At 55.0% G+C, this 24189-nt stretch overlaps 2 protein-coding genes across 5 annotated transcripts in view; both read left to right on the forward strand.

Annotated features, from left to right (window-relative positions):
- Positions 1-855: 855 nt before the first annotated feature.
- On the forward strand, positions 856-7042 carry DECR2 (2,4-dienoyl-CoA reductase 2). 2 transcript variants are annotated; one of them, XM_027655034.1, is made up of 9 exons: positions 856-970; positions 1050-1118; positions 1454-1505; positions 2549-2684; positions 2997-3121; positions 3649-3742; positions 4021-4125; positions 5077-5294; positions 6161-7042. In XM_027655034.1, exons 1-8 carry the CDS (start codon positions 873-875, stop codon positions 5292-5294), a joined length of 897 nt encoding a protein of 298 aa, XP_027510835.1. In that variant the 5' UTR covers positions 856-872; the 3' UTR covers positions 6161-7042. The 2 variants fall into 2 exon arrangements, with proteins under 2 accessions (XP_027510835.1, XP_027510834.1); XM_027655033.1 differs by having other exon boundaries at positions 5077-5265.
- Positions 7043-9104: 2062 nt separating this feature from the next.
- The window catches only part of RAB11FIP3 (RAB11 family interacting protein 3), a 77173-nt gene continuing 62088 nt past the window's right edge, over positions 9105-24189 (forward strand). The window contains exons 1-2 of one of the 3 annotated variants that reach the window (XM_027654914.1): positions 9105-9333; positions 9370-9609. In XM_027654914.1, the coding sequence (XP_027510715.1) occupies positions 9229-9333; positions 9370-9609 (345 nt within the window). In that variant the 5' untranslated portion in view covers positions 9105-9228. Of the gene's footprint in view, positions 9610-24189 lie in introns of all 3 variants that reach the window. The other 2 variants (XM_027654915.1, XM_027654911.1) reach the window with 2 other exon arrangements.

Raw genomic sequence — 24189 nt, forward strand, 5'->3', positions numbered from 1 at the left:
TGGGAAGCACTGGGATATCCCTGTAGAGGCACTGAGAAGTTCTGGGAGGCACTGGGATGTCCCCAGGAGGAGTGGGGTGATACTGGGAAACTGTGATGCACTGCGGTGTCCTCAGAGGGCACAGGGTTGGTACTGGGAAGTTCTGGGAGCCACTGGGATGTCGCTGGGAGACTGGGGTGATTCTGAGAAGCTCTGGGATACATTGAGGTAACACCAGAGGGCACCGGGGTGTTACAGAAAAACTCTGGGAGGCACTGGGCTGTTCCCTTTGGGCACTGGGATGTTACTGGGAGGCTCTGGGCGGCACTGGTGGGCTGCAGTAGCCTCTGTAGGTCGCTGGAAGAGACCGGGACAGGGGTTCTGGGCTGTCAAGGGACACTGGGACACCACCGGGTGGCACTGGGAAACACTGGGATACCACTGTGATGTACTAGGACACCACTGGGACACCACTGGGACACCACTGAGATGTACTGGGAAGCAACTGGGAGCACTGGAACACCACTGGAATGTACTGAGGCACCACTGAGAGCACTGGGACAGCACTGGGACAACACTGGGACACCACTGGGTTGTACTGGGAAGCACTGGGAGCACTGGGACACCACTGAGAAGCACTAGGACAACACTGGGACACCACTGGGGTGTACTGGGAATCACTGGGAGCACTGGGACACCACCGGGACACCACTGGGATGTACTGGGAATCGCTGGGACACCGCTGGGAATCACCGGGAGCACCGGGCTGCCCGCGGTGCTGCAGCTCCCACCGTGGCCGCTGGGGGGCGCTGTGCCCGCCCCTGTCTCACGCCGTTGCCAAGGCGACGCGGCGGCCGCCGCGCAGGCGCAGTGCGCGGTGCCCCTGCCCCGCCATGGCCGAGGCCGCTATGGCCGCGCAGGCCCCTCCGGACGAGGAGGCGGACGAGTGTCTGCGGGAGTACCGGCACCTGCTCAGCCCCGACCTGCTCGCGTGAGTCCCGGGGGCCGCGGGGGTCCCACCGCGCCGCATCCCCCGGGGCCCGGCTCTCACCGTCCCTCTGTTCCCGCAGGGGCCAGGTCGCTTTTATCACCGGCGGCGGCTCCGGCATCGGCTTCCGCATCGCCGAGATCTTCATGAGGTCCGGACACCCCTCCCTCCCTCATTCTTTCTTCCCTTCCCGTCTCCCCTTCCCCTTTCCCCTTCTCTTCCCCAGCTGCGGTGACAGGCCCTGGAAGCCCCGGGACGTGAAGCCGAGGGCAGCAGAGCCCCGAGCAGAGCTTTGGGCCGGAGCGGGACTGGCTCCGGGGCTGCGGCTGTGGGAGCAGGGCTGGCCCTGTCCCAGCCCGGGGCAGAGCTCTGGTTCTCTCTGCCGGCTCGGGGCCGCAGCGGCTCCTCCAGGGCCTGCCCACGCTGCCGAGGTGCCGGTGAGGAGCCGGCGCTGCCCGGCCCCTCTGACCAGCCCGTTCCCTGCAGGCACGGCTGCCGGACCGTCATTGCCAGCCGGAACCTGGAGCGAGTGTCGGAGGTGAGTCTGGGAATCCTTCTGCCCTCCCCGGCTGCAACTGGGAGCCCTGGGAATAGTGCAGCAGGAGAGAGGACTTGCCAGTGCTGCCCTGTCTCCCAGCTCTGAGCGCTCCAGCACCAGCAGCTGGTGGTGCTGGGCAGGGTGCCTGCGGGTTTAGGGGGGGCTGCACCTCCTGCTGCAGCTCAGTTAACCTGGAACCTGCTCGGGGGGGGGCTGTTCCACACATCACGTTGGCTTTTTCTGGGTGAGAGAGAGAGAAACAAGGTGAGGTAGAGGTTTGTCAGCAGAAACATGGCAGAACCCAAGGGCAGACTTAAACCTCAGCCTGGAGTAGTTCCAGATGCCCTTGTGCAAGGGTTGTGTTGGTTGAGGTGGGTACACTGAGCCCCAAAAGCTCTGTTATCCTGTGTTTTGGGGCAGAGGGGAAGGTGCAGGTGTGCTGTAATTTCATGTTCCCTTATATGCTAGAAAAAGCTGCAAAGCTCAGCAGGTTTTAGTCCTCAGGGGTCATGGGCTGGGGCTCTTGGGGGTGAGTCTCGGGGGTGGCCTGTGGCAAACCCTGAGCTGCAGAGCTGGCCCCTTTCACAGCTGACACCTGCCTGCTCTGCCTTTGCCCTTTTGCCCACTAACTTTTTGGACCTAAAGGTTAATGATGTCTGTACTCATGCCAGAAATGCCTCATTGGGGTCCAACCTTTGTACTTGCCCTGCAGAGATGTTTCCTGGGATGTGCTGTGTCCATGGCAGGCCACAAAGATAACCGGGCTTAGCAAGTTGTAGCCTCAGGGCCAGCCCAGCATCCAGTTTGGTTGGGACATGATGTGCAGGAGTTCTCCCTGTCTGCCCCAGGGCTCCCAGGCTGCTGCCAGGCAGGAGCTGGCCATGTTCAGGCAGGTCTCTCCCCTTGCCCACACTGTTTGCTGTGTGCTCACAGGGACGTGGCTCCTCCCTGACTTCATGCTCACCTGATACAAGGTCTGGGTCCAACCCCTGCCAAAGAAGAGAGTCACAGAAAGCTTCTGAAGTCTCTTTTTATTCTCGCAGGCCTCAAAAAAGCTGGTGGCAGCCACAGGGCAGCAGTGCCTGCCTCTGTCCATGGATGTGAGGCAGCCCCAGACCATCGTGGCAGCAGTGGATGAGGCGCTGAAGGAGTTCAAGAGGATCGACATCCTCATTAACGGTGAGGATGGAGTGGGCAGGGGGAGGATTTGGGACAGGCTTGCTGCTGGGGAGGGCATGTTCCTGCATGGGCATCCCTGGGAGCACAGAGGTTCATGGTGCATGGCCATCCCTGGATTGGACCATCCCTGCCTCTGCCCTCGGGCTGGCTGTGCTGCTGGGCACCTGGAGCCACCAGTGTATCCCCATATCAGGACTGTCTCCACATGCTCGCCAGTCTACCCAGACTGTATCCCTTGCCCTGCCTGTCAGAGAATTGCCCTGAACCTGTGGGATCTCTCCTGGCCTTGTTCTGACTGTTCCTGTTGTTCAGGTGCTGCAGGAAATTTCCTGTGCCCAGCCAGTGCCCTGTCCTTCAACGCCTTCAAGACAGTGATAGACATCGACACCATCGGCACCTTCAACACCTCCAAAGTCCTCTTTGAGAAATATTTCCGGGTAAGTGGCACCGGAGCCAGAGGACTCGGAGGAGAGGCTCTGGTAGGTGGGGGGTAGTGTCAAACCATACTGTGCTCCTAAGGAATTCAGGGAAGTGTGGAGGGCACAAGGGAGCGCAGCAACCGTGTACCCAGGGCTGTGCTGCTGGGCCTCTGCCACCCACCCTGTGCAGATCCATTCCCTTCCCTTCCAGGGATCCCAGCGCTGACCTGGGAATCCTGCTTGTCCTTGTCCTGGGGCTTTGGGCTGTTGCAGCACCTTTCCATACTCTGCCACCTGAAGAAGCTGTGATCTGCCACTCCTCCAGCTCTTTTGCGTTTTCTTGGCCTTTCCTTGTTCCCTGCATGTCCCACCTTCCTGGCAGGGCTCCTCTGACTGCCCCAGCTCCGAGGTTGGGTGGACAGAGCTGCCCCAGTGATGGTTTGGCAGTGCCCATGGGTGACTGTCCCTCCTAGCCCAGCTTTGCTGTCCTCCCTATGTGACCCTTTGTGCTGATTCCTAACTCCACATCTCCTTTCCTTCCCCAGGACCACGGCGGGGTCATCGTTAACATCACAGCGACCCTGAGCTACCGAGGGCAGGCCCTCCAGGTGCATGCTGGGGCTGCCAAGGCTGCTATAGGTACTTCAGTGCTCCCTGCTGGGGCTCTGAGTTGTGTGGGGCCAGTAAAAAAGACAGTTCTTCCCAAATGTTGGGATGGGAAGATGTCCTGGGGAGGGGCGAACATGAATGGGTGTGGTTACTGCATGCCTGGGTTTGGGATGAGGCTCTTCCCTCTCTCCCAGGGTCCTTTGTTCTCAGCCAGAGTCTTCTTTTTGCCTGCCCCCCACCCCCCAATAAAAAAGTTACTGGAATGGCTCCGCTCCCCTTTTCTCATTCCTGTTGTAATCCCTCCCCAGATGCCATGACCCGTCACCTGGCTGTGGAATGGGGACCCAACAACATCCGTGTGAACAGCTTGGCCCCAGGACCCATCACGGGCACCGAGGGCTTCCGGCGACTGGGTGAGGCAACCTGGGCTCCCATCCCGGCCTGGCATCTCCCTGGGAGGGGACCAGGGGGACCCCCAGTGCCACACGGCTCGTGGGGTGTTGCTGCTGGGCACTGTTTTTTTCCCTTGAGTGACATCTTTTTGTGCTCTCTGATGCCATGATGGAACGTGCTGCCCCAAATCTCAGCCTTGCCTGATGGTTTGGCTCTTGTAGTCCATCAGTGGAGTGCTGGTGCAGCCCTGGAGGCTGAGAAAAACATGGAACTGTTGGAGTGAGTCCAGAGAGGCCACGGAGATGTTCCAAGGGCTGGAGCCCCTCTGCTCTGGAGCCAGGCTGAGAGAGCTGGGGGTGTTCACCTGGAGAAGAGAAGGCTCCAGGGAGACCTGAGAGCCCCTTCCAGGGCCTAAAGGGGCTCCAGGAGAGCTGGAGAGGGACTGGGGACAAGGGATGGAGGGACAGGACAAGGGGGAATGGCTTCCCGCTGCCCGAGGGGAGGGTTAGATTGGATACTGGGGAGAAATTGTTCCCTGTGAGGGTGGTGAGGCCCTGGCACAGGTTGCCCAGAGAAGCTGTGGCTGCCCCATCCCTGGAAGTGTCCAAGGCCAGGTTGGACAGGGCTTGGAGCAACCTGGGCTAGTGGAAGGTGTCCCTGCCCATGGCAGGGGGTGGCACTGGGTAAGCTTTAAGGTCCCTTCCAACCTAAACCATTCCATGATTCTATGATTCTAAAGCTCTCTGAGGTCCTGTGTTGAGCTCGCTGTGTCAGTACAAACCCCACTGCTGGGCCTGAGCTCCCCTCCTTTAGCTCTCCCCAGGTTTGTGTCCCCAGGGCTGTCCCGGGATCTCATCGCAGTTCCCTGGAGCGCTGAATGAACCCCACGGGCCGTGCTGCAGTACCTGGCAGGCCGTGGTGATGGGCAGGTGCTCCCACGGTCCAAACTGACTATTTTCTGTCGCTTTTAGGTGGGAAATTTGCTGAGAAATCGAGCCTGTTTGACACGATCCCCCTGCAGCGCGCGGGGAACAAGACGGAGATTGCCCACAGCAGCCTGTACCTGGCGAGCCCCCTCTCCTCCTACGTGACAGGAACCACCCTGGTCGTGGATGGTGGGAGCTGGCTCACCTCTGCCAACAGCTTCTCTGCCTTGCTGGGTATTGCCTCATCCTCTGCTAAACTCTAGGTGACGTGCATTTCCCCCCGGGGGGTCGGAGCAGGGCTCCTCAGGGAAACACTTTCCCTGTGGAACAGAGCACAAGTCTGATGTGGAGCAGCTGAGGGAGCTTGGGGGTTTAGCCTGGAGCAAAGGAGGCTCAGAGGGAATCTTCTTGCTCTCTACAACTCCCTGACAGGAGGGGGGAGCCAGGGATGGGTCAGGCTCTGCTCCCAGGGAACAAGGGACAGGACAAGGGGAAGCAGCCTCAAGTTGCACCAAGGGAGGTTTATATTGAATATTGGGAAAATTTCCTCACTGACAGGGTGGTCAGGCCCTGGCACAGCTGCTGCCCAGGGCAGCAGTGGAGTCCCTGTCTCTGGAGGGATTTAAAAGCCATGTGGATGTGGCACCTGGGGACATGGGTTAGTGGTGGCCTTGGCAGTGCTGGGGGAATGGTTGGACTTGATGATCACAGAGGGCTTTTCCAACCTAAACAATTCCATGATTCTCTATGTGCATGGCTGCCATGGCAGTGGATATGGTGACCTCATGGACACTCCTAGGGATGACTTGGGGAGGGCAGAAAAACTTGCTAGGTTTTTTTCCTTTGAGCCTGCATTGTGACATGGTGTTTCTTGTCATTCCCACTGGATGCTTGTCCAGACACCTCTGAGTGTCCTCCAAAGCAACATGATGTCCCTTTGCTGTGCCCCAGTAGCAGGATTGGGCACAGAGAGTCCCAACAGCCTCTTCCTTGTATGTATTCCCCCCAGGCTGTCAGGGAAAGGGGGCTCCTTCCTTCCCATCTCTCCTGCCTGTGTCCCACCCAGTAGCCTCCATGAGCCGGGCCTGGAGAGGCAGGACTCTGTCCCCACCTCCACACTCTCTTGCAGATTTCTGGTCTGCAGGAGCAAACCAACCCCAATGATGGACAGCGTGGGACTGGCCGATGGACAGACGTGACCGAAGCTGCCCTGGGACACCTCGGGGTGACACCTCTCCCAGAGCAGGTGCCCACGGCCATGGCCTCTGATTGGTAACTGGTGGTGGTGGTGACACTGCCAGCCCTGTGTCTGCCTGGGGGACAGAGCTCAGGAGTTACTGGGTGGGGAGCAGTCACACACCCATCCTGTGCCTTGACTGTCTTCTGAGCTGCTGTGGCTGAGAGCGCAGGGACAGCACAAGGGGTGGGGCTGTGATGGTCACTGTCCCTTTGTGTCCCTCTGAGCCACTCTCCTGGCCTTTCCCAAGTCCCAGGCAGTGCTGCCCCAGGATATCCATCCTCTTCTGCCCCCATCTCAGCCTGAGAACTGCCCAGGACCCCCAGCAGCAGCTCCTTTGAGGGAGGGGGAGTAGCTCAGCTCACCTGGGGTCAGAATCACCCAGTGTGGTGGGGCCAGCTCTACCTTTGCAACAGGAGCTGGCAGCTCTCAGAGGGGAAACAAGGACCAACTGGCCCCTGGCAGGGGGAAGTGGCCTCATCCTCTCCGGGGGTCCAGAGTGGGCATCCTGAAGGCTGCCATGGATGCAGCTGAGATGCCCCTCTCCCAGGAGCAGAGGTGTTGTAAAGGCAGATCCTCCCAGAGGACTGGGGTACCAGCACCCTGGGGGCACACACTGCTCCCATGCAGCCTCCTGCTGCTGAAGGCAGTTTTTAGCCTCACTCTGGATTCCATGAAGTTTGTTTTCCCACTTAATTGTGTTTCCTACTTGATTGTAAACTTGCCAGGTTTTGCTCCTTCCTTCAGGTCACGAATAAAGAATTTGCACCCTGAGCAGTGACAATTCTCTCTGAACAGGAGCAGCTTCAGCACCTGCACCCTGCCCTGGGGACTGGTCCTGGTGTTGGGTCCTGAGGGAGGGGAGAAAACCGCTGCTCCCACTGCCAGAGCCTTGTGTGGCCCCAGTCCTCAATGCTGTGGGGTTCCAGTGCTCCAGGCTGTCGGGATGTGGGGACCTGCCCCCTCCTGAGCCCCAGCCTGCTCTGGGAAGGTGGTTCCAGCAGCCAGAGGTGACAGGGAGGTGCTGAGGTATTCGGTGAGAGACTGACCCCTTCAGAGGGATGGGGATGCAGGGCTTAGGTTGGGATCTGGGGGTTGTCCTTTCCCCAGGTCTCCTGGGATTTGCCTCCAGCCAGGATATCCCTCTTCCTAGATAACAGGACACGTATTTTGTCCTGGAGAAGGTACCTGTGTGGGATGTCTTGGTCCTCGCTGACCTGCACCCCCATTCTGGGAGTGTCTGTGTGTTTTACTGTCTTATTTAACCACAGCCAAGTGACTTGAGCACTGTCAGGGCTATCCTGGCTCCGTGGCCACCAAAGGAAGAGGGAACCAAGCCCCTGGCCACGTGTCTCCAGCACCAGGGGAAGGACAGAGCTTCGAGCTTCATGTCCTGGAGCTGCAGGAACACATTGAGGGGTGCAGAGCTGCTGCTCACAGTGTCAGGCTGGGCCCTCCAGCCTTGTGCAGGCTGGAGCCCTGGGTGCTTGAGCTGTCTGGAAACTCAGAGTTGTAATGGCCAGGGGATTTTGCAGGGAGTGGTTTAGGCAGGTGTCTTCCAGGAAGAGCAGCTGTGCACTTCCCCCTCTGGGACTGACAAAGGAGCCTCCTCCTGCCCTGCTTACTTTTGGAAATGGCTACGATGAGGAAAAGGATTTGAAGTGGAAGTTTCCATCCTTCCCAGCGCTGGACTGATTGGGCAGGGATGATATTCTCTCCAGAGATGCTGCTGAACTCCAGCTCTTGGGGTCAAGCTGTGAAGCTTTGGGAAAGCCATGCTGGGGGACACATTGTGGCCCAACCAGGCTCATCCCTAGCCATCAGGCACATCCATGGCCTGGGCAGGGTCACTGTGGCCAGGGATTCTCTTGCTCATCAGGTTTGCTGCTAATTATACCCAGGGGCTGTAATTCCACCTGGTCAGCCAGTTCACGGGTGTGTCAGTGGGGTCATCCCAGTGCTCCAGCAGAAATGGGCAGTTGACTGAACCCACAGGCTGTGAACTTGGGCATTAATCCCAGAATTTGGGCATTAACCCATGAGGTGGTCCCAGCTCTGTGTCCCAGTGCACAGTGCCCCTCACCAGACAGGGTTGGGAGTCCTGGCGCACGGTTCATCCCTCCAGAGGGGTTTGGGGTCTCAGAGCATGATGCCTTCCCTGGAGGGGTTTGGGCATCCCGATTCATGGTTCATCTCCTAGGAGGGGCTTGGGGATCCAGGTGCACGATTCCCCCCAGAGGGGTTTGGGGTCCCAGTGCATGGTGTACCCCCTGGAGGGCCCCAGTTCACGATTTCCCACGGGGGGGTTCAGACATCCCAGTGCACGGTGCTGCCCCGGAGGGGTTCAGGGGTCTCGGTGCACAGTTCCCCCCTGCAGAGGTTCAGGGTTCCCGATGCACGGACCGTTCACCCACGGAAGGGTTCGGGAGTCCCGGTTCCCACTCCCTCCCCAGAGGGGGTCGGGGGTCGGGTTCGCGGTGCCCCCGGGGGGGTTCGGGGGTCCCGGTCCCACGTGCTCGCCCGGCGTGGCCCCGCCCCTCCCCGCCGGCCCCGCCCCCGCCGCGCACGAGCCAGGGGAGGGGCGTGGCCTCCGCACGGGCTCGCGCCGCGGCGGGGCGGGACGCACCGGCAGGCGAGTGACGTCACCTCCCCGGCTACTGCGGCGGCGGCCGGGCTGGATCGGGCGGTTCTCCGCGGGCGGCCCCGGAGCGGCGGCGTGGGCGGGCGGGCGGCGGGGTTGTTTCTCGGCGCCGCCGCCTCCCCCATCCCCGGCCCCCCGCAGCACCCGCGTCCCCGGGCGGGGCGAGACCGGCGGGGCCGCCCCCGGGGCCGGGCTCCTCGCACAAAGCCGTGTGTGCCGCGGGGACCGCACCGGCACCGCCCCGATGTGAGCGGGGCATGGCCGCGGGGCATGGCCCGGGGCGGGCGGCGGCGGCGGGCGCGCAGCGCCGCCGGTGAACATGGAGCCGCGACCGCCGGGCACCGAGCCCCCGCTGCCCCCGGGGCCGGGACCGGGGCCCGACCTGGAGCCGGAGCTGGACCTGGGCTTGGAGCCGGAGCTGGACGTGGACCCGGAGCCGGAGCTGGAGCTGGAACGGGAGCTGGAGCTGGAACGGGAGCTGGACCTCTGGGCACTTGAGCCCGCCGGTCCCGACTCGGGGCCGCCGCCCTGGTCCCCGGGGGTGGCCGGGGACAGCCCGGCCCCGGGGGGCCCCGCCGAGCCCCCGCCGGAGGAGGAGCCGCGCCTCCGGCCCGTCTTCGACGCCCTGGACCGCGACGGCGACGGCTTCGTGCGGGTGGAGGAGTTCGTGCAGTTCGCCACGGCCTACGGGGCCGAGCAGGTGAGCCCCGGGCCGCGACCACCCGGGCACGGCACACGCCTGCCCCCGGCCTGGGCCCTGCGCTCGGCATCGCCCGTCGCGGCACCGTGCCGGGGGTCCACTGGTGGCGATGGTGGCGATGGTGGCTCGTGTCCGTGGCTCCAGCCCTTGGAGGAGCCTTTCATGTCCGCAAGGGCATCGTCTGCGCCGCCCGCCCCGGTGCCGTCGCAGGTGAAGGGCGCGCGTGGGCCCCAATGGCTCCCTCTGTGCCTCCTGCATCCAGGAGAAACTGGAGCTCCTGTTTTCCAGCTCCCAGTCCGCTGGGAACAGCATCCCGGCAGTGCCGCTGGGAACTGCATCCCCCCCTTTGTTCTCCATCATTAACGCGTTTGGATTTCTCTGGGCAGTGGGGAGATCCCGGGATCTGGGGCTGCCCCGTGCCCCCCTCAGTGCCCAGGGTCCCCTGTTGGCACTGCACTGGTTGTGGATCACCTCGATAATACCATATGGGTGGCATCCCTGCTCACGGCAGCGGGTTGGAATTAGATGATCTTTAAGGTCCTTTCCAGCCCAAACCGTTCCGTGGTTCTATGCTACCTCGCTTATTCCAGCTTTGACAGCTTGATCGTGTATTTTTCTGCTGCTTTGTACCCCGGCGAGCCTGTGTTTCCCTGCAGCAGATGAGATGCGATGTAATTTGAAGCTGCCTGGTATGACCCAAAATGGAGCGAGCTCTGGCAGCACACCTTGGGATGGAGATGAGTTTGTTGGTATTTTATTCACTGGCCTGTGCTGGCATCGCTACCAGGAGAAAGGGATTCGTTTTTTTTAAGGCGTGCAGGTATTGCTGTGAAGTTTCTCTGTGCGTGGCCGGATCTGCTCTCATCCTCCAGCAGTAGCTTCTGTGCGTGTATTTAAGTGCCATGACAAAGCAAATCATGTGTGAAGGAGGGTTTTGCTGGAGGAGGGCTTTTTATCTCGTGCTAAAAACACCTCTTAAAGATAAAACAGAGGTATTTATTTCAGGAAATAGCTCTGTAAAGCGGAGATAGACAACTTCTTTGTTGGTGAGGGCACTGTGTGTGCAGAAGATATTGCTGGCGGACCCATGGCGTGATTACAGGTTCTTTGGAGGGAGTTCCAGGAGCACCTGGAGGCTGCTCCTGCCTCTACCAGGTGAGAGAGGCTTTGTGCTGGACAAAGCACCATCCTGCTGTGCCCGGGCACTCCGTGCCTGCTGTCCCCGTTACTGTTCCAGCACAGGAAGCAGAAGCAGCCGGTCCGTGCTCGGCGGAGGCTCCCGGACCCTGCGGCACGGTGCCCGTGGCTCCGGGGCACGTTGGCACCTCACCAGGGGACCGTTCACCGCCCTGTGCCTCTGCACTTGGCGTGGAGAGCCCAAGGACGTGGGCAGTGGGGGCAGCAGATGCGTGTGCGTGGCAGGGGACACGGCAGGTGGCTCTGGTGCTGTCGGTGCCCGTGGCGTGTGCGGCTCAGAGCCCAGTGGGAATTGTGCCAGAGCTCCAAAGGTGCCACACTGAGCCTGTAAAACGCTCTGAGATCGTGGCCTGAGGAGTGACTGCAAGGTGTTAATGTCACTCCTAAACTAAGCAGGATGTGCAGGGAGGCGTTGTGCTGCCGGGAGCTTCCCCCTGGGAAGGGCTGTCTGCAGGCTCCTGGCCTTGGCTGTCCCTTTAAAGTTGCTTGTTCCTTCCCCCTGAGCACAGCTACCGGTAATGCTGAAGCATATTATGCTTTTTTAACACCTTTCTCTTCAGCAAGAGACTGGCACAGCCAGCTCTTGGGGTGCAGAACAACTGAGCCTCAGCACAGCAAGTGCTGAGCACCTTGGGGAGGCTGATGTGACAACAGCTGAGCCAGCGGGTACCAGGCACCCTAGAGGGGTGTTGCAAAGGCTTGGCAAAACAGGAAAAGTGATGTTTGTGGTGAACTGTTTGTTCAAGAAGGCTTGGTGTGTGTTTGCAGCTTAGAAAACCATGAGGAGACACAGAGGGAGAAGAAGGAGGGCGTTGGTGATGGGGTCTGTAAGCTCCCAGCAGATGGTGGAATATCATGAGTCAAAAGGGACCCACAGGGATCATCCAACTCCTGGCCCTGCACAGGACACCCCAATAATCCCACCATGTGCCTGAGAGGATTGTCCAAACCCTCCTGGAGCTCTGGCAGCCTTGGGGCTGTGCCCACTGCCCTGAGGAGCCTGTTCAGTGCCCAACCACCCTGTGGGGGAAGAACCTTTCCCTGAGATCCAACCTAAACCTCCCCTGATGTGCAGAGTAATAAAGGGAGGAGTTCTGGGGAGGTTTCTTGACTTACTTTGTTTGAAGCAGCTGTAACTTGGGCCCAAAAGGGGTCTTTTGGAAAATGGAGATCCAGCTCAGGTAAAAGTTAAAGGGGAGGAATATCACCAGAGGGTAAAATGGTGTTAAAGTTACTAAAGAGGAACTTCAAGGTATAAATAAAGGTTGTACTACAACTGGAACTGGGATGCTCTAAGAGAGGGGCCAGGGTTTGATGGGTGGCTGGATAATCACAAAAGTATCTGTAGGGATCAGCAGAGAGTTAATGAGGTGCAAATTCCAGTCCTCTTGCTGTCCCTCTCCTAACTAGAGGAGGAGGAGGAGGTCGTACCTGCCTCCTTTGCTTCTCCCCTCCTTCCTGGCTGCTGCCCCCAGGGTGGGTTCATGGAAGGTGTGTGTGGTGGAAAAAATGGCTAAATTGAAGCACAAGGAGTCGTCACATCCAGATGATTCCTGAGGGCTGGAGAGGGCTGAAGGGTTAAGGAGAGCACGTGTGTGTGTAACCACATGGATGAGGAGCCAGAGAGCAGCAAGTGTTGTCTTTAGCGCTCAGTAAAACACCAGAGGCATTCATGGGCTACTGAGCCCGGCGCTGTCAGGTTGCTTGGCTGGAACAATTATTAGCTAAATGTCAAAGGGAAGGGACCAGCTGGCATTTATTCCATAAACTTGATGTGATTGTGGGTTTCTGTTCGGATTATTTCTTTTTTTCCTCTCTCCACGGGGAGAAAAACTGGAGTTGGGTTTTTTTTTTTTTTTCTTAAGTAGCTTGGGTTGTTGAGCTCCATGGTTGTGGTCTGGGCAGGGAGGTGCTGGGTTGGGGTAGAGGAGATCAAGGCATGGGAATCTAAAGGCAGTTTGTGTTTCTCTGAAGTGATAACAGCTGATAGAGATTGAGGCTGTTACCAGTACCTTCATCTTCAAAGGTGTATGGAGGGGATGGTGCTGGGGTTGACACCCGAGATAGGGGAGCCTTGTGATGGTCCTCCACAATATCTGACTGGAGGGTGTTTGTCAAACAGAGAATGTTTTGCCACTTGAAGAGCTCACACTGACCAATGATATACTCTGTGGACTTGCAAACAAGATCTGGGATGGAAAGGTTGTGAGGAAAACTTGACTTTTCTTGACGACAACTTGATTTTTTCCTGCAAAACCCCTGGACTGTTCACTTACATGTGGGGCAGCTTCTGATGGTATTTTTGTCTCCTCTCTCTTCCCTTTATCAAAGCTGTATTTCCCTGGGATTTGATATTCCCTGGAGCCACTCTCTGTGCTGCAGCACCTGGCTGGCACAGAAGGATGGGGTAAGGTTGGTTAAACAGTGAGTAGGGAGGTGGGGGCACACTTGACATACCTTTTATGTCACCTTATAAAGCAGGAAGGGTTGTGTCTTGAAGTTCTGTGGGTTGCACAGAATTTAAGGCCATTGTACAATGGTTTTTATTTTCAATTTTTATTCTAAAATTTGATTTTATGTGTCTTGCCTGCTGTACCATTGCACTGTATCTCTGTGATCCAGGTGATGAAGCCCAAGCCTTTTCTCACTGGATTTATCACTACCTAGGAATGCAGGGTCAGAGCAGAATGGATTCTTTGTAAGGCTGAGGAGAAGCAGGCACCTTGGGTTGTTTTTCCTTTTTGTTTTGATCTAAAAGACAATTGGAGGAGGAAAAAAACCTCTTGTACCACATGATCTCTGCTGCCTCGGCTCAATTAAGAGAACTCCCAGAGTTTGTCTAACCCACTTCCAAAGTCTCCAGGCTCAGTGGCAGCTCTGCCCCCTGTGCTCCCAGAGATCTTCAGCCTTTTTTTTTTCCCCTCTTGATCAGTTCAAGCTTTGTTTCAATGTGATTTATTTTGCCTTCTTTAACACTTACATCCCCCAAGTACCTGTCCTACCACTGGGCCTTTCTCCGCCCCATTCAGCTAATCCTCAGCTGAACTCTCCATATTCAGCTCTTAACTTTTCCTCTGAAGGTTTTTAGCAGGTTTGTTGTACTTTTCTGACCTCCCACCACCTTCTCAAGGTGGTGTCCAACCTGGCACCATCCTAGGGGTAGCAGAGGCTGCCCCAGACAACAGCTGCAAAGAATCTTGGAGTTGATTTTTGTTTTTAAATAGAACAATTTAGAGATCTGGCAGTTAGTTTCTGGAGTGAAGTCTGGATAGTGACAAACTGCAGCGTTTTAGTGGCAACCCCCCGTGGTGAATCCAGGCTTGCTTTTCCTGCTCCCCTCTGGCCTGTGGACACTCCTGTGTGCTTTGGAAGGGCAACAAATCTGAAATATTTTGCTTGCTTTGACCAAGGGCCCAGTTTTTCCCTATGGAAATTCATGGCAGTGAATTTGTGGGTTTTGGGGGTTGGGGTGGGAGCCCTTTCCTCACCCACACACAGGGCTAGGCTGGGCTCAGCCTCCCTCCTCCTCCTCCCTCTTCAAAGGGGTTTTACCACCATTAATAACATGTCTGTGCTGCAGGAGCTCCAAGACAGGAGTTTTTCTCTCTCCCTCGGAGAGGAAAACGCTTCCAAGCCAACATATTTTGTGTAATTTTGGGTGAGGTGGATGCCGGTTTGCAAATTCCATTTTCAGCTCACTTGATTCACTCACAAATATCCCAAAGACTCCGAGGAAGAGATGATTTCTGTGCTCCTGGGTTTTTGCTGCTCCTGCTGGGTCTTGGCTTTAAGCTCCTCGAGGGCGTTTTTCCCTTCTGGGAATGGTGGGGAGGGCTGGGATGGGTCATTCCACAGGCAGATCTCCGGTGATGGGTTTCATGGGCTTGTGGCTGTAATCAGATTGATGGCTTATCCCAGCGGGATCGGGGCTGGCAGGACTCTGAATACTCAAAGGCATGGTTTGTCTGTGTGGGCTGGCAGGAGCCTGGGGGTGGTAATTTTATCCCAGTGACCAGTTTATTAAATAAAACTTTTTATTCTGCCTTTCTGCTTCAGATGGAGAACGCAGTGAATGCGGAGCGGGGTGTTGATTTTTGGGAGAGGGGCTTTGGATATGACAGGACAAGGGGGAATGGCTTCCCACTCACACAGGGCAGGGTTAGATGGGATATTAGGAAGAAATTGTTCCCTGTGAGGGTGGGGAGGCCCTGGCACAGGTTACCCAGAGAAGCTGTGGCTGCCCCATCCCTGGAAGTGTCCAAGGCCAGGTTGGACAGGGCTTGGAGCAACCTGGTCTAGTGGAAGGTGTCCCTGCCTGTGGCAGGGGTTGGAAATGGATGATCTTTAAGGTCCCTTCTGACCCAAACCAGTCTGTGATTCTGTGATTTATTTTTAAAGGTTAGTTGTGTTCCTCTGAAATTTGAGATCATTTCTGCAAATAAAGAAACATTCTTTACTCAGAAGAAGGAAAAAGCAGTTCCACCTTTGCAGAGTTGGCAAATATTGTGGGTAAGGAAGCAAACGTGGGATTTCCACGATTTGGGATGTGGATGCAGCACCCAGTGATCTCCAGCTGGGAGGCCAGTTTGTACTGGGTGAGTGCTACCACAGGCTGGGTCAGCAATGGAAAGCAACCCTTCTGAAAGGGTTTTCAGTGTTGAATTTGGAATGGACCTTAAAACCCATCTCCTTCCACCCCCTGCCACAGGCAGGGACACCTTCCACTATCCCAGATTGCTCCAAGCCCCGTCCAGCCTGGCCTTGGACACTTCCAGGGATGGGGCAGCCACAGCTTCTCTGGGCAACCTGTGCCAGGGCCTCCCCACCCTCACAGGGAAGAATTTCTCCCCAATATCCCATCTAAATCTCTTTCAGTTTATGCCCATTTCCTCCCTTTGTGTCCTGGCACTTTCTGGCTGTGTAAAAGTTGCTTTTCCTCTTTTATGAGCCCCCTTTAAGTGCTCAGAGAAGACAGAGGTAGTTTCACAAGAAGTTTCCCCCCTTTTCAGGAGCAGTGTATTTTCTTAGCCTGTAACTAATAGAAATTGGATTGGGGTCATCATAATTAAGTTACTGGAATATGATAGTGCACCACAACACAGCAACTGGGCTCTTTCAGAGTCAGTTTGACCTGCTGTTGCTCACAGGGCCCTTTCCCAAAGCTTTCCCAAGATGCTGATACCATTATATAACTCAATCCAGCCAGTAATTGACAATCATTACAATTGCCTGCATAATTTCTCTGAATTTTATCCTTGTTTTGACTTTTGTTTGCTACTTGTTGTCAGATGACAACAGGGACTGCTTTGCTTTTCTTCCTGGCTTTGGATTTTTGCAAAACAAATGACTCCCCATCAGCCACAGCTCTGCTTGGACAGGGTGAGCTGCTTCTGCTGGGCCACTCTCAGCTTTCCCTCTCCCCTGGGACCATCGGGTTTCCAAGACTAGAAAGCTGCTGGCAGTGGGGTGGCAGTGGACCATGGCTTGTTCCTCCCTGTTCCTCAGGCCTGGCTCCATCCATTTGTAATCCTGCTTGGGTTCCTGGTTCCTGGTGCTGGTTCCTCTCTGTGAGCCCGGGGTGAGCAGTTCCAGCCCTTCCCTTTGCTTGTTTGTGTAAATTCAGACACCCATGGAAAATGTTGGTACAATGCTGCCAGACTGGTTCTGGGGAGCTGAGAGTCACGGAGTTGTTCGGATCAGAAAGGACCTCTGAGATCATCAAGTCAAGTCCTCCCCCAGCACTGCCCAGGCCACCACTAACCCATGTCCCCAAGTGCCACATCCACACGGCTTTTAAACACCTCCAGAGACAGGGACTCCACTGCTGCCCTGGGCAGCAGCTGTGCCAGGGCCTGACCACCCTGTCAGTGAAGAAATTTTCCCAGTATTCAATATAAACCTCCCTTGGCACAACTTAAGGCTATTTCCCCTTGTCCTGTCCCTTGTTCCCTGGGAGCAGAGCCCGACCCCCCCCCCGACTCTCCCCTCCTGTCAGGGGGTTGCAGAGCCAGAAGGTCCCCCCTGAGCCTCCTTTTCTCCAGGCTGAGCCCCCCCAGCTCCCTCAGCTGCTCCTGCTGCTCCAGCCCCTTCCCCAGCTCCGTTCCCTTCCCTGGACATGCTCCAACCCCTCAGTGTCTCTCTTGTCTGAGGGGCCCAGAACTGCCTCAGCACTGGAGGGGCCTCAGCAGTGCCAGCACAGGGATGGGCACTGCCCTGGGCCTGTTTCTCCTTGGAAGCAGCTGAGCTTCTCCACTGGCACGTTTTCCTGACACTCTGTGGTCAGGGGACACAGTGCCAGTCTAGGATGTGGCAGAGGCTTGGCCAGAGGGCTCATTCACAGGGATGGAATAGGATTAGAGGGTAATTTCAGGTCTTACTACTGTGCTCCCCTTGTGAGAGGTAACTGTCAACACAGAGGGTGAATTTGTCCTTGGGGAGTCATGCATTTTGTACTTAAAATGACCATCCCACATGCCAAAAGCATTCCCACCTCCTCTCGGAGTACAGTCCATGGTCTGGGTGCTGTACTGGCCTTCTGGAGCTGCTCCCCTTACGGGGTTTTTTGGGACATCTGCAGTACAGCTGTTTGCTGAACTAGCCAAGCCAAGTCTGCAGGACAGTCATGCTTTCCTAGTTGTCCCATGTCCAGCAGAGCCCCCAGAGCTCCTCTCAGCCTTTGTTTTCCACTTTAAAATCATTACATCTTTCCTTCCCATGTGTGGGATGGTGCTGAAGGCTGATGCTGTAGGTCCAGGCCTGAGGCTTCTCAGCAGAGACAGGTCTGTACCTGAACACAGTGGGAGAGGCATCAAGGATTTCATAAGGCTGCTCTCAAAATCACTGTGAGTATCTTTGTGTGTTTGTGCTTAGAATCACAGAACACTTTGGACTGAAGAGACCTTAGAAACCATCCAGTTCCACTCCCTGCCATGGGCTGGGACACCTTCCAGTAGTTTAAGTTGCTCCAAGTCCCATCCAACCTGGCCTTGGACACTTCCAAGGATGGGGCAGCCACAGCTTCTCTGGGCAACCTGTGCCAGGGCCTCACCACCCTCACAGGCAGGAATTTCTTCCCAACATCCCATCTAACCCTGCCCTCTGGCAGTGGGAAGCCATTCCCCCTTGACCTGTCCCTCCATCCCTTGTCCCAGTCCCTCTCCAGCTCTCCTGGAGCCCCTTTAGGCCCTGCAAGGGGCTCTCAGGTCTCCCTGGAGCCTTCTCTTCTCCAGGTGAACCCCCCCAGCTCTCCCAGCCTGGCTCCAGAGCAGAGGGGCTCCAGCCCTCAGAGCATCTCCGTGAGCTCCTCTGGACTCTCTCCAGCTCCTTGTCCTTATGTTGGAGGCCCTTGATGTGCTTGATAGCAGGAAGATCCCTACGGGCTGAAAGGGAGCTCATCCTCAGTGTGAGTAGGGGAGTCACAGTTAATATCAGTGGTACCTGGCATGAACCTTGTTTTGGGATCCCAAAACATCCAAGCCCAAGGAATCGCCCTGAAGATGCCATGGGGCAGTGGAAATGCCAGCTTGGTTTTTCTGCATGACTTAAGAGTTGTGCAGAAATTCTCTTCTTCCAAAACTCTGTTTTGTGATGTGGTTTCCCCTTCTCTGGGAATCTTTGCTGGAGTTGGTGTGGGGCAGAGTAAACTATTAATGTTTGTGTGGAGTTGTGGGGTGGAGGGAAGAGGAGGAACGTGACCAAGGACAGCCACAGAGACAATTTCCTCCCAGAAATTGTGGGAGCTGGAGTGCTGAGCTGGAGTGCTGAGCTGGAGCAGATGGTGCTTGCTCTGCAGAAGGAAAGCAGGCTCAAAGGGAGGTTAAGCTGAGCTCAAATCACTGTAAGTGGCAGTAGATCTTTCCGTGGTGCACTGCTGTTGTGGTTTTGTGGCTGGACTGGGGTTTCCCTCAGTGGAGGTGAGGGTGAGCTGCACGTCTGGGATGGGGCTCCACTGCTGCTGGCATGAGGCTTCCTTATGGCTGTGAACATCCTGGGGTTGGTCCAGGAACTTTATCTGTGGGTTTTGTCGGGGTCTTTCCCCTCTGTAGGCTGAAAACTGCTCTTAAAGCAGAGAGATATGTGGAGGCTGCTGAGGAGAGGGAGTCGAGGCTGCTGGTGCTCACTGTGCTCTGAGCTTGGCTTTTCTCCCCTGGCTCCTTCCAGTGTAACAGCAAAACCCCTTTTCATAGAAATACCAGCGGTACCAAACTGCTGAATTTGCTCACTCTTCTCATATTCTGTGATTCTAATTAAGCTTAAGCATTCGAGGGATAGGGGTATTTGATGCCAATTTGAGTGATTGGTTAAATGACACCAATTCCTGTGTTGTCTGTGTGGGCCCTGGAATGAGATGGTGACAGCTCTGGGAATATTCTGTGGTGCTGTTGGTGTTCAGGGGTGTTTACAGCTTTGTTTGCAGGCTGAATGTCCCTCTGTTTGGGAATGTGCTGAGCAGCCTGGTAGTCTCCCAATTTATTTATTTTTAATAACACATTTTAGTTTTCCAGAAGAAAGAGCTTCTGTTCCCTGTGCTACAATATCCCATGGTGAAATGCCAGTAGTGTTACGTTGAGTTTGAGTCACTGCTGCTGCTGGAAGGGGTTTTCAGCTTGCAGACTGTTCCTGCTTCCTCTTCTTCCCTGAGGAGGAGTAAAGCCAGAGGGAGAGGAGCTGGTGCTGGGAGCTGCGTCATCTGGCAAGACTCAATGGAGCTGACTGCTGACAACCCTGTGGAAAATCCACGTGCCAGAGTCCAGTAGGAAACTGGGCTCAAGCAAAATGTGCAGGCAGTACAAGAAGCCCAAACCAACAGTTTTTAGAGAAAAGAAGCTGTCAGGGGCAGGAAGCAAGTGGTGAGGCCTCACTGCAGTGGGCACAGAGCTGGACCAGGATCTCCATGCTGCCCCAGCTGCTCCATGGTTCCACATTCCCAAACAAATACCTCATGGAAAGAGGGGCTGCTCAAGGGGCCCTTCTGCTTGGAGAAGGTATATCTGTATTGAAAGCAAAACTCTCCTCATGGAAAAATAACATTCAGTCCCACCTTTGCTTCAAAACTGATCAGGACATTGTGGTTTTCACCACCATGTTTGGCTGTCAAGGGATGAAAAGGTATCTGTTGCCTCCCTTTGGTGTGGCCACATTCCTTATTTTTTCCGTGGGAGTGGCTGTTCTTTGCCCTGCTCACTGTGTGTGTGTGTGAGGACATTACAGCTGGGGGAAAAATAAAATCTGGATATCCTTGTGGAAGTTTTTTTTCCTGTGCTTGCTAAATGGATGCAGCAACTTGCTAATCCTCTCCTGGCTGCTCAGAACTGTGGGACTACTGTGCTGGCAGGAGCACGGCGGGAGGAGGCAAAGAGCAGATGCAAGGTTTGTGGGGCCTTCCCTGAATGGTCCAAGGGGAGTGCTGGAGGCTTTGGTGTGGAACAGAAGGGTGCTGGAGGCCTTGATGTGCAACAGGGAATTTGCTCTTGGACTTTGTGCTGCACCTCTTCGGGCTCTGTGGAGCATCCAGTTGCTTGTATTCCCAGTGCTTACAATCCCTGAAGTCCTGAGCTTCCCAAACTATGTGTGGCATCTCAGCCTCTCCTCCCTTCCTTCAAGAATCTACCTCTGAGCTTTTGAACTGTTCAGGGCTCTTTTTCCCCCCTCTGGCACGTCTCCTCTGTGTACTTCACACAAACAGCCCTTTCTGAAGCAGGGTGAAGGGGTTCCAAAAGGAGGGAAATAATTTGAAGCAGCTCTAAAAAAGAAATAAGTCTTTATGCTTTGATGGTATATCATTCATTCAGACTTGTTTGTATTACAATAAACTTAGTTTTGACTGTGTGGCAGGCTAAGCCTGGCTCAGGGAGGTGAGTTAGTTCTCTCGCCCTTGGCTCTCATATTTAGCTGTTCCTGTCTTCCACTCCTCTGGGCTTCACCTCTGCAGCCCAAGAGGCTCCTTGTGTCCACCAAATGGCCAGCATTGGCAAGTTGAGAGGTGCAGCTCTCTGCTCTCAACATTAGAAGGATGTGGACATGTTAGAACAGGTCCAGAGGAGGCCACGGAGATGCTCCAAGGGCTGGAGCCCCTCTGCTCTGGAGCCAGGCTGGGAGAGTTGGGGGTGTTCACCTGGAGAAGAGAAGGCTCCAGGGAGACCTGAGAGCCCCTTGCAGGGCCTAAAGGGGCTCCAGGAGAGCTGGAGAGGGACTGGGGACAAGGGATGGTGGGACAGGCCAAGGGGGAATGGTTTCCCACTGCCAGAGGGCAGGGAGAGATGGGATATTGGGGAGAAATCATTCCCTGTGAGGGTGGTGAGGCCCTGGCACAGGTTGCTCAGAGAAGCTGTGGCTGCCCCATCCCTGGAAGTGTCCAAGGCCAGGTTGGACGGGGCTTGGAGCAACCTGGGCTGGTGGGAGGTGTCCCTGCCCATGGCAGGAGGTGGGACTGGATGATCTTTAAGGTCCCTTCCAACTCAAACCATTCTGTGATTATAATCTTCTTTTATGATTTACAGCCTTTACGTTGTCTTTTGGAGAGGGTGAGTGTCCCAGGCTAGTGAGAGGATTTATTCTGGGACATGCCATGGGGGTTTTGTGCTGCTTTCTAACCTGGAGGGGAGGCTGTGGAAGCGAATGCTGCAGTCCCGGCTTTGTAAGCCCAGACAGTCAGTTCTGTACCCAAACCAACCCATCACAGAACACCTGGGTTTGTTGCAGGGGACTTTACATGAAGTTAGGCCAGCAAAAATGTTCAACATCTCAAAATGCCTAATCCTTGGTATGTGCCCTCCTGGCATGCTTTATTGTGCTGCTTTTTGTCTGTTCAGATCAGCTCTAAACCCTGCGTAGGCGCCTGGCCTCGGGGTGGCTGCAGTGGTGGCACTTGGCTCTTCTCTCAGGGTGGTCCAGCCTACATTGAGGGTGTGTTTTGTGTGAGGAGTAACCTGGCATCAAACCTTTTCTTTCTTGACTTTAATCCAGTCTCCTGTGGATTAAAGTGTGTCACCCTGAGCTCTGTTGGGAGGTGTGAGAACAGGTTTCCCGTGTCATCAGAGGAACAAAAGCTAGAAGCAAAGGCTTCAATGGTTTGGAAGGTGGAGGAAGAACACTCTTCAAGTTTCATTAAACAAACAAATGTTTGTAGTAGAGCGTTTCTGCTGAAGCCTTGGGACACTTAAGGAGCGACAGGAAATCTGGAACACTTGAGACAAACAATTAAAGTTGGATTAAAACCATTTCAGCATAACTTATATTCCTGTTAATGTTTCCAAACCATCCTTGAAGTTGTTTGTTTAAATGTATTTTTATGCTTCAGTAACAACAATTGAGGGATAATTTGGAAATGTCATTCTTGACATTTGAGAACACACTTAAATACAACGAATTGAGGCTCCTGAAGCTGCAGTGAGTGTAGAGCTGTTCCTGCCTCCAGAGAAGCCTTGGGGCTGGTGGGGTTTGTCCAAAAAGGTCCTGTTCAGACCAGAGGAATTTTTGCTAGCAGATAAAATACCCCAAAGACTGCTGGATATGAGTGATCTTGGGTGGTGAAGATCTGCAGTTCCACTCCATGCTCCGCACCGAGGGCCTGGCTGGATGCACTGATTTGTCCTGGTTCCACGTGGAGGTGGCAGGAAGGATGTGGGTGCTAAGGCTTTTTTGGCTGCCAGCTCTTTAAAATATATTCTGGCTTCTTTTTCTGCTACCTGTAGAATTTTTAGTGTTGGAAAGAAGGTCTTTTCCTTTGGGTGCTCCCAATGTCTGTGACACTGAGACAGTGGCATTGGGATGGGAATGGAGGAGACCTGCTCCTTCGGATCAGCTTTGGGCTTGTTCTTGGCTCATGGTTGACTTGGAGATGTCTTCCTTCCCCTTCCAAAAGGGAAAAATAGTAGTTTGGTGGGGGGCAAAACTGGGGGGAGAAGCAAAAATCAAAAAGTATGCTGAGCAGCTTTTCTCTTGGGTTAATAGGAGAAAGAGGATTTGGTAGGCAAGTGGATGGGTTAAATGGTGGGGATATGGTCTTCCTAGGCAGGAAAGGAAGGAGAGAGCTTGTTCCAAGCAAACAATTGAACTTCTGGGGCTTCTCCCCCTTAGTTGGTTCTTTAAATACTTCTAGACTTATTTCTACAGGAAGTATTCCTCCTTATTCCTCCTAAATGCAGGAGGCTTATTCCTTCTTTACCTTGAGCAGTAGGTTTGATTACTTATTTTGTAGCAGGAAGAGATGAGAACAAACGAGGCTGAGTCTTTGTCTCCTCAACAAGACGTCTGGATCCTCGGTTTCACGTACCAGACTGAGGGCAGAGGCCCTGCAGTGTTGGAGCCTCAGGATGAAGGGATGGGAAGGACAGATGAGCTGATGTCTGTGCAAGATTAGGGAGGGATGTTGCAGAAAGAATCTTCACTGGGTGTTGCTTATGGAGGACCTTTTAATAAAGACTCGACCAGGCACGATCCATCTGCTGATCTCCTCCTGGAGCTTTGGAAAAGGCTGGGAAAGCAAAGCTCTGGCAGCAGCTCTGGGTCAGTGGTGCCACTTGTGAAGTAAATAATGTAGCTCTTTCACTGCTTACCCACAATTGACCATGGCTGCTGCCTGTAATGAGATCTGCCCCTTGGGGTGTTTTAAAGGTTGCTTAATTAGGTGTAATTGCAGCAGAATAGAAACCTGCTTTGAGGTTCTGAGTGCTTTCTGTAGTGCCAGCTCCCTCAACAAATTACAGAGTTGTTCCCATAAACACGGCTGGAGCCAGTGTAATCCTGAGTTATCAGCCTTCCCCTCAGCCTGGCTGTTTATGATGATGAAGCCACAGAAGTGGAGTGCTGGGAAGGGTGTTCCTGGCTTTGGGAATGGTGCAGCTGTCGTTCCCATCACGGCAGCAGCGTGGGAAATGCATCGTGTGAGGCAATATGAAGTTTGCTCACGCTGTTGGTGTGTTAATGCTCTCTCAGCACCTGGCACGGGGGGACAGACATGCTCTTACCCTGGACAAATGCTGCATTAGCAGGGATGAGTCCATTTAAGCTGATCCCACTGCAACCCATGGATTTAGGGACCCTGTGTGTGGGGACAGCCACGTCTTTGGTGTGTTCTGCAGCGGCTCTGGCATTTGGCTGCAGGAGGTTCAGCAGTCCCAGCGTGTTTGCACCCAAAGGTGAAAAAATACCAGTCTTGACTTTTGTCATCAGCATTTAAAAGTATTATAAATCTTTTCTTGAAAGGGTGGGTTTAGCCTTGAGAGAGTTTTTTAGATACAAATGAGCATCGTTGGCTCATCCCCTTCTGTTGAACACAGAGGGTGGAGGTGCTGCAGCCACCTTTGCTTAACCATGAGTGGGTTTTATCCTGTTCTCACTCAGATAAATTCACAGAGCCAGAGAATATGCTGGGTTGGAAGG

Source organism: Corapipo altera, unplaced genomic scaffold (genome assembly GCF_003945725.1).
Source record: "Corapipo altera isolate COAL_440 unplaced genomic scaffold, ASM394572v1 98, whole genome shotgun sequence".
Taxonomy (NCBI): domain Eukaryota; kingdom Metazoa; phylum Chordata; class Aves; order Passeriformes; family Pipridae; genus Corapipo; species Corapipo altera.

What these genes read in the sequence shown, in the direction of transcription:
- DECR2 (XM_027655033.1), top strand. Translation starts at nt 873, where the DNA reads ATGGCCGAGGCCGCTATGGCCGCGCAGGCCCCTCCGGACGAGGAGGCG. An exon ending in CTCAGCCCCGACCTGCTCGC is followed by an intron (nt 971 to 1,049) that starts GTGAGTCCCGGG and finishes CTGTTCCCGCAG; the next exon opens with GGGCCAGGTCGCTTTTATCA. An exon ending in GGCTGCCAAGGCTGCTATAG is followed by an intron (nt 3,743 to 4,020) that starts GTACTTCAGTGC and finishes ATCCCTCCCCAG; the next exon opens with ATGCCATGACCCGTCACCTG.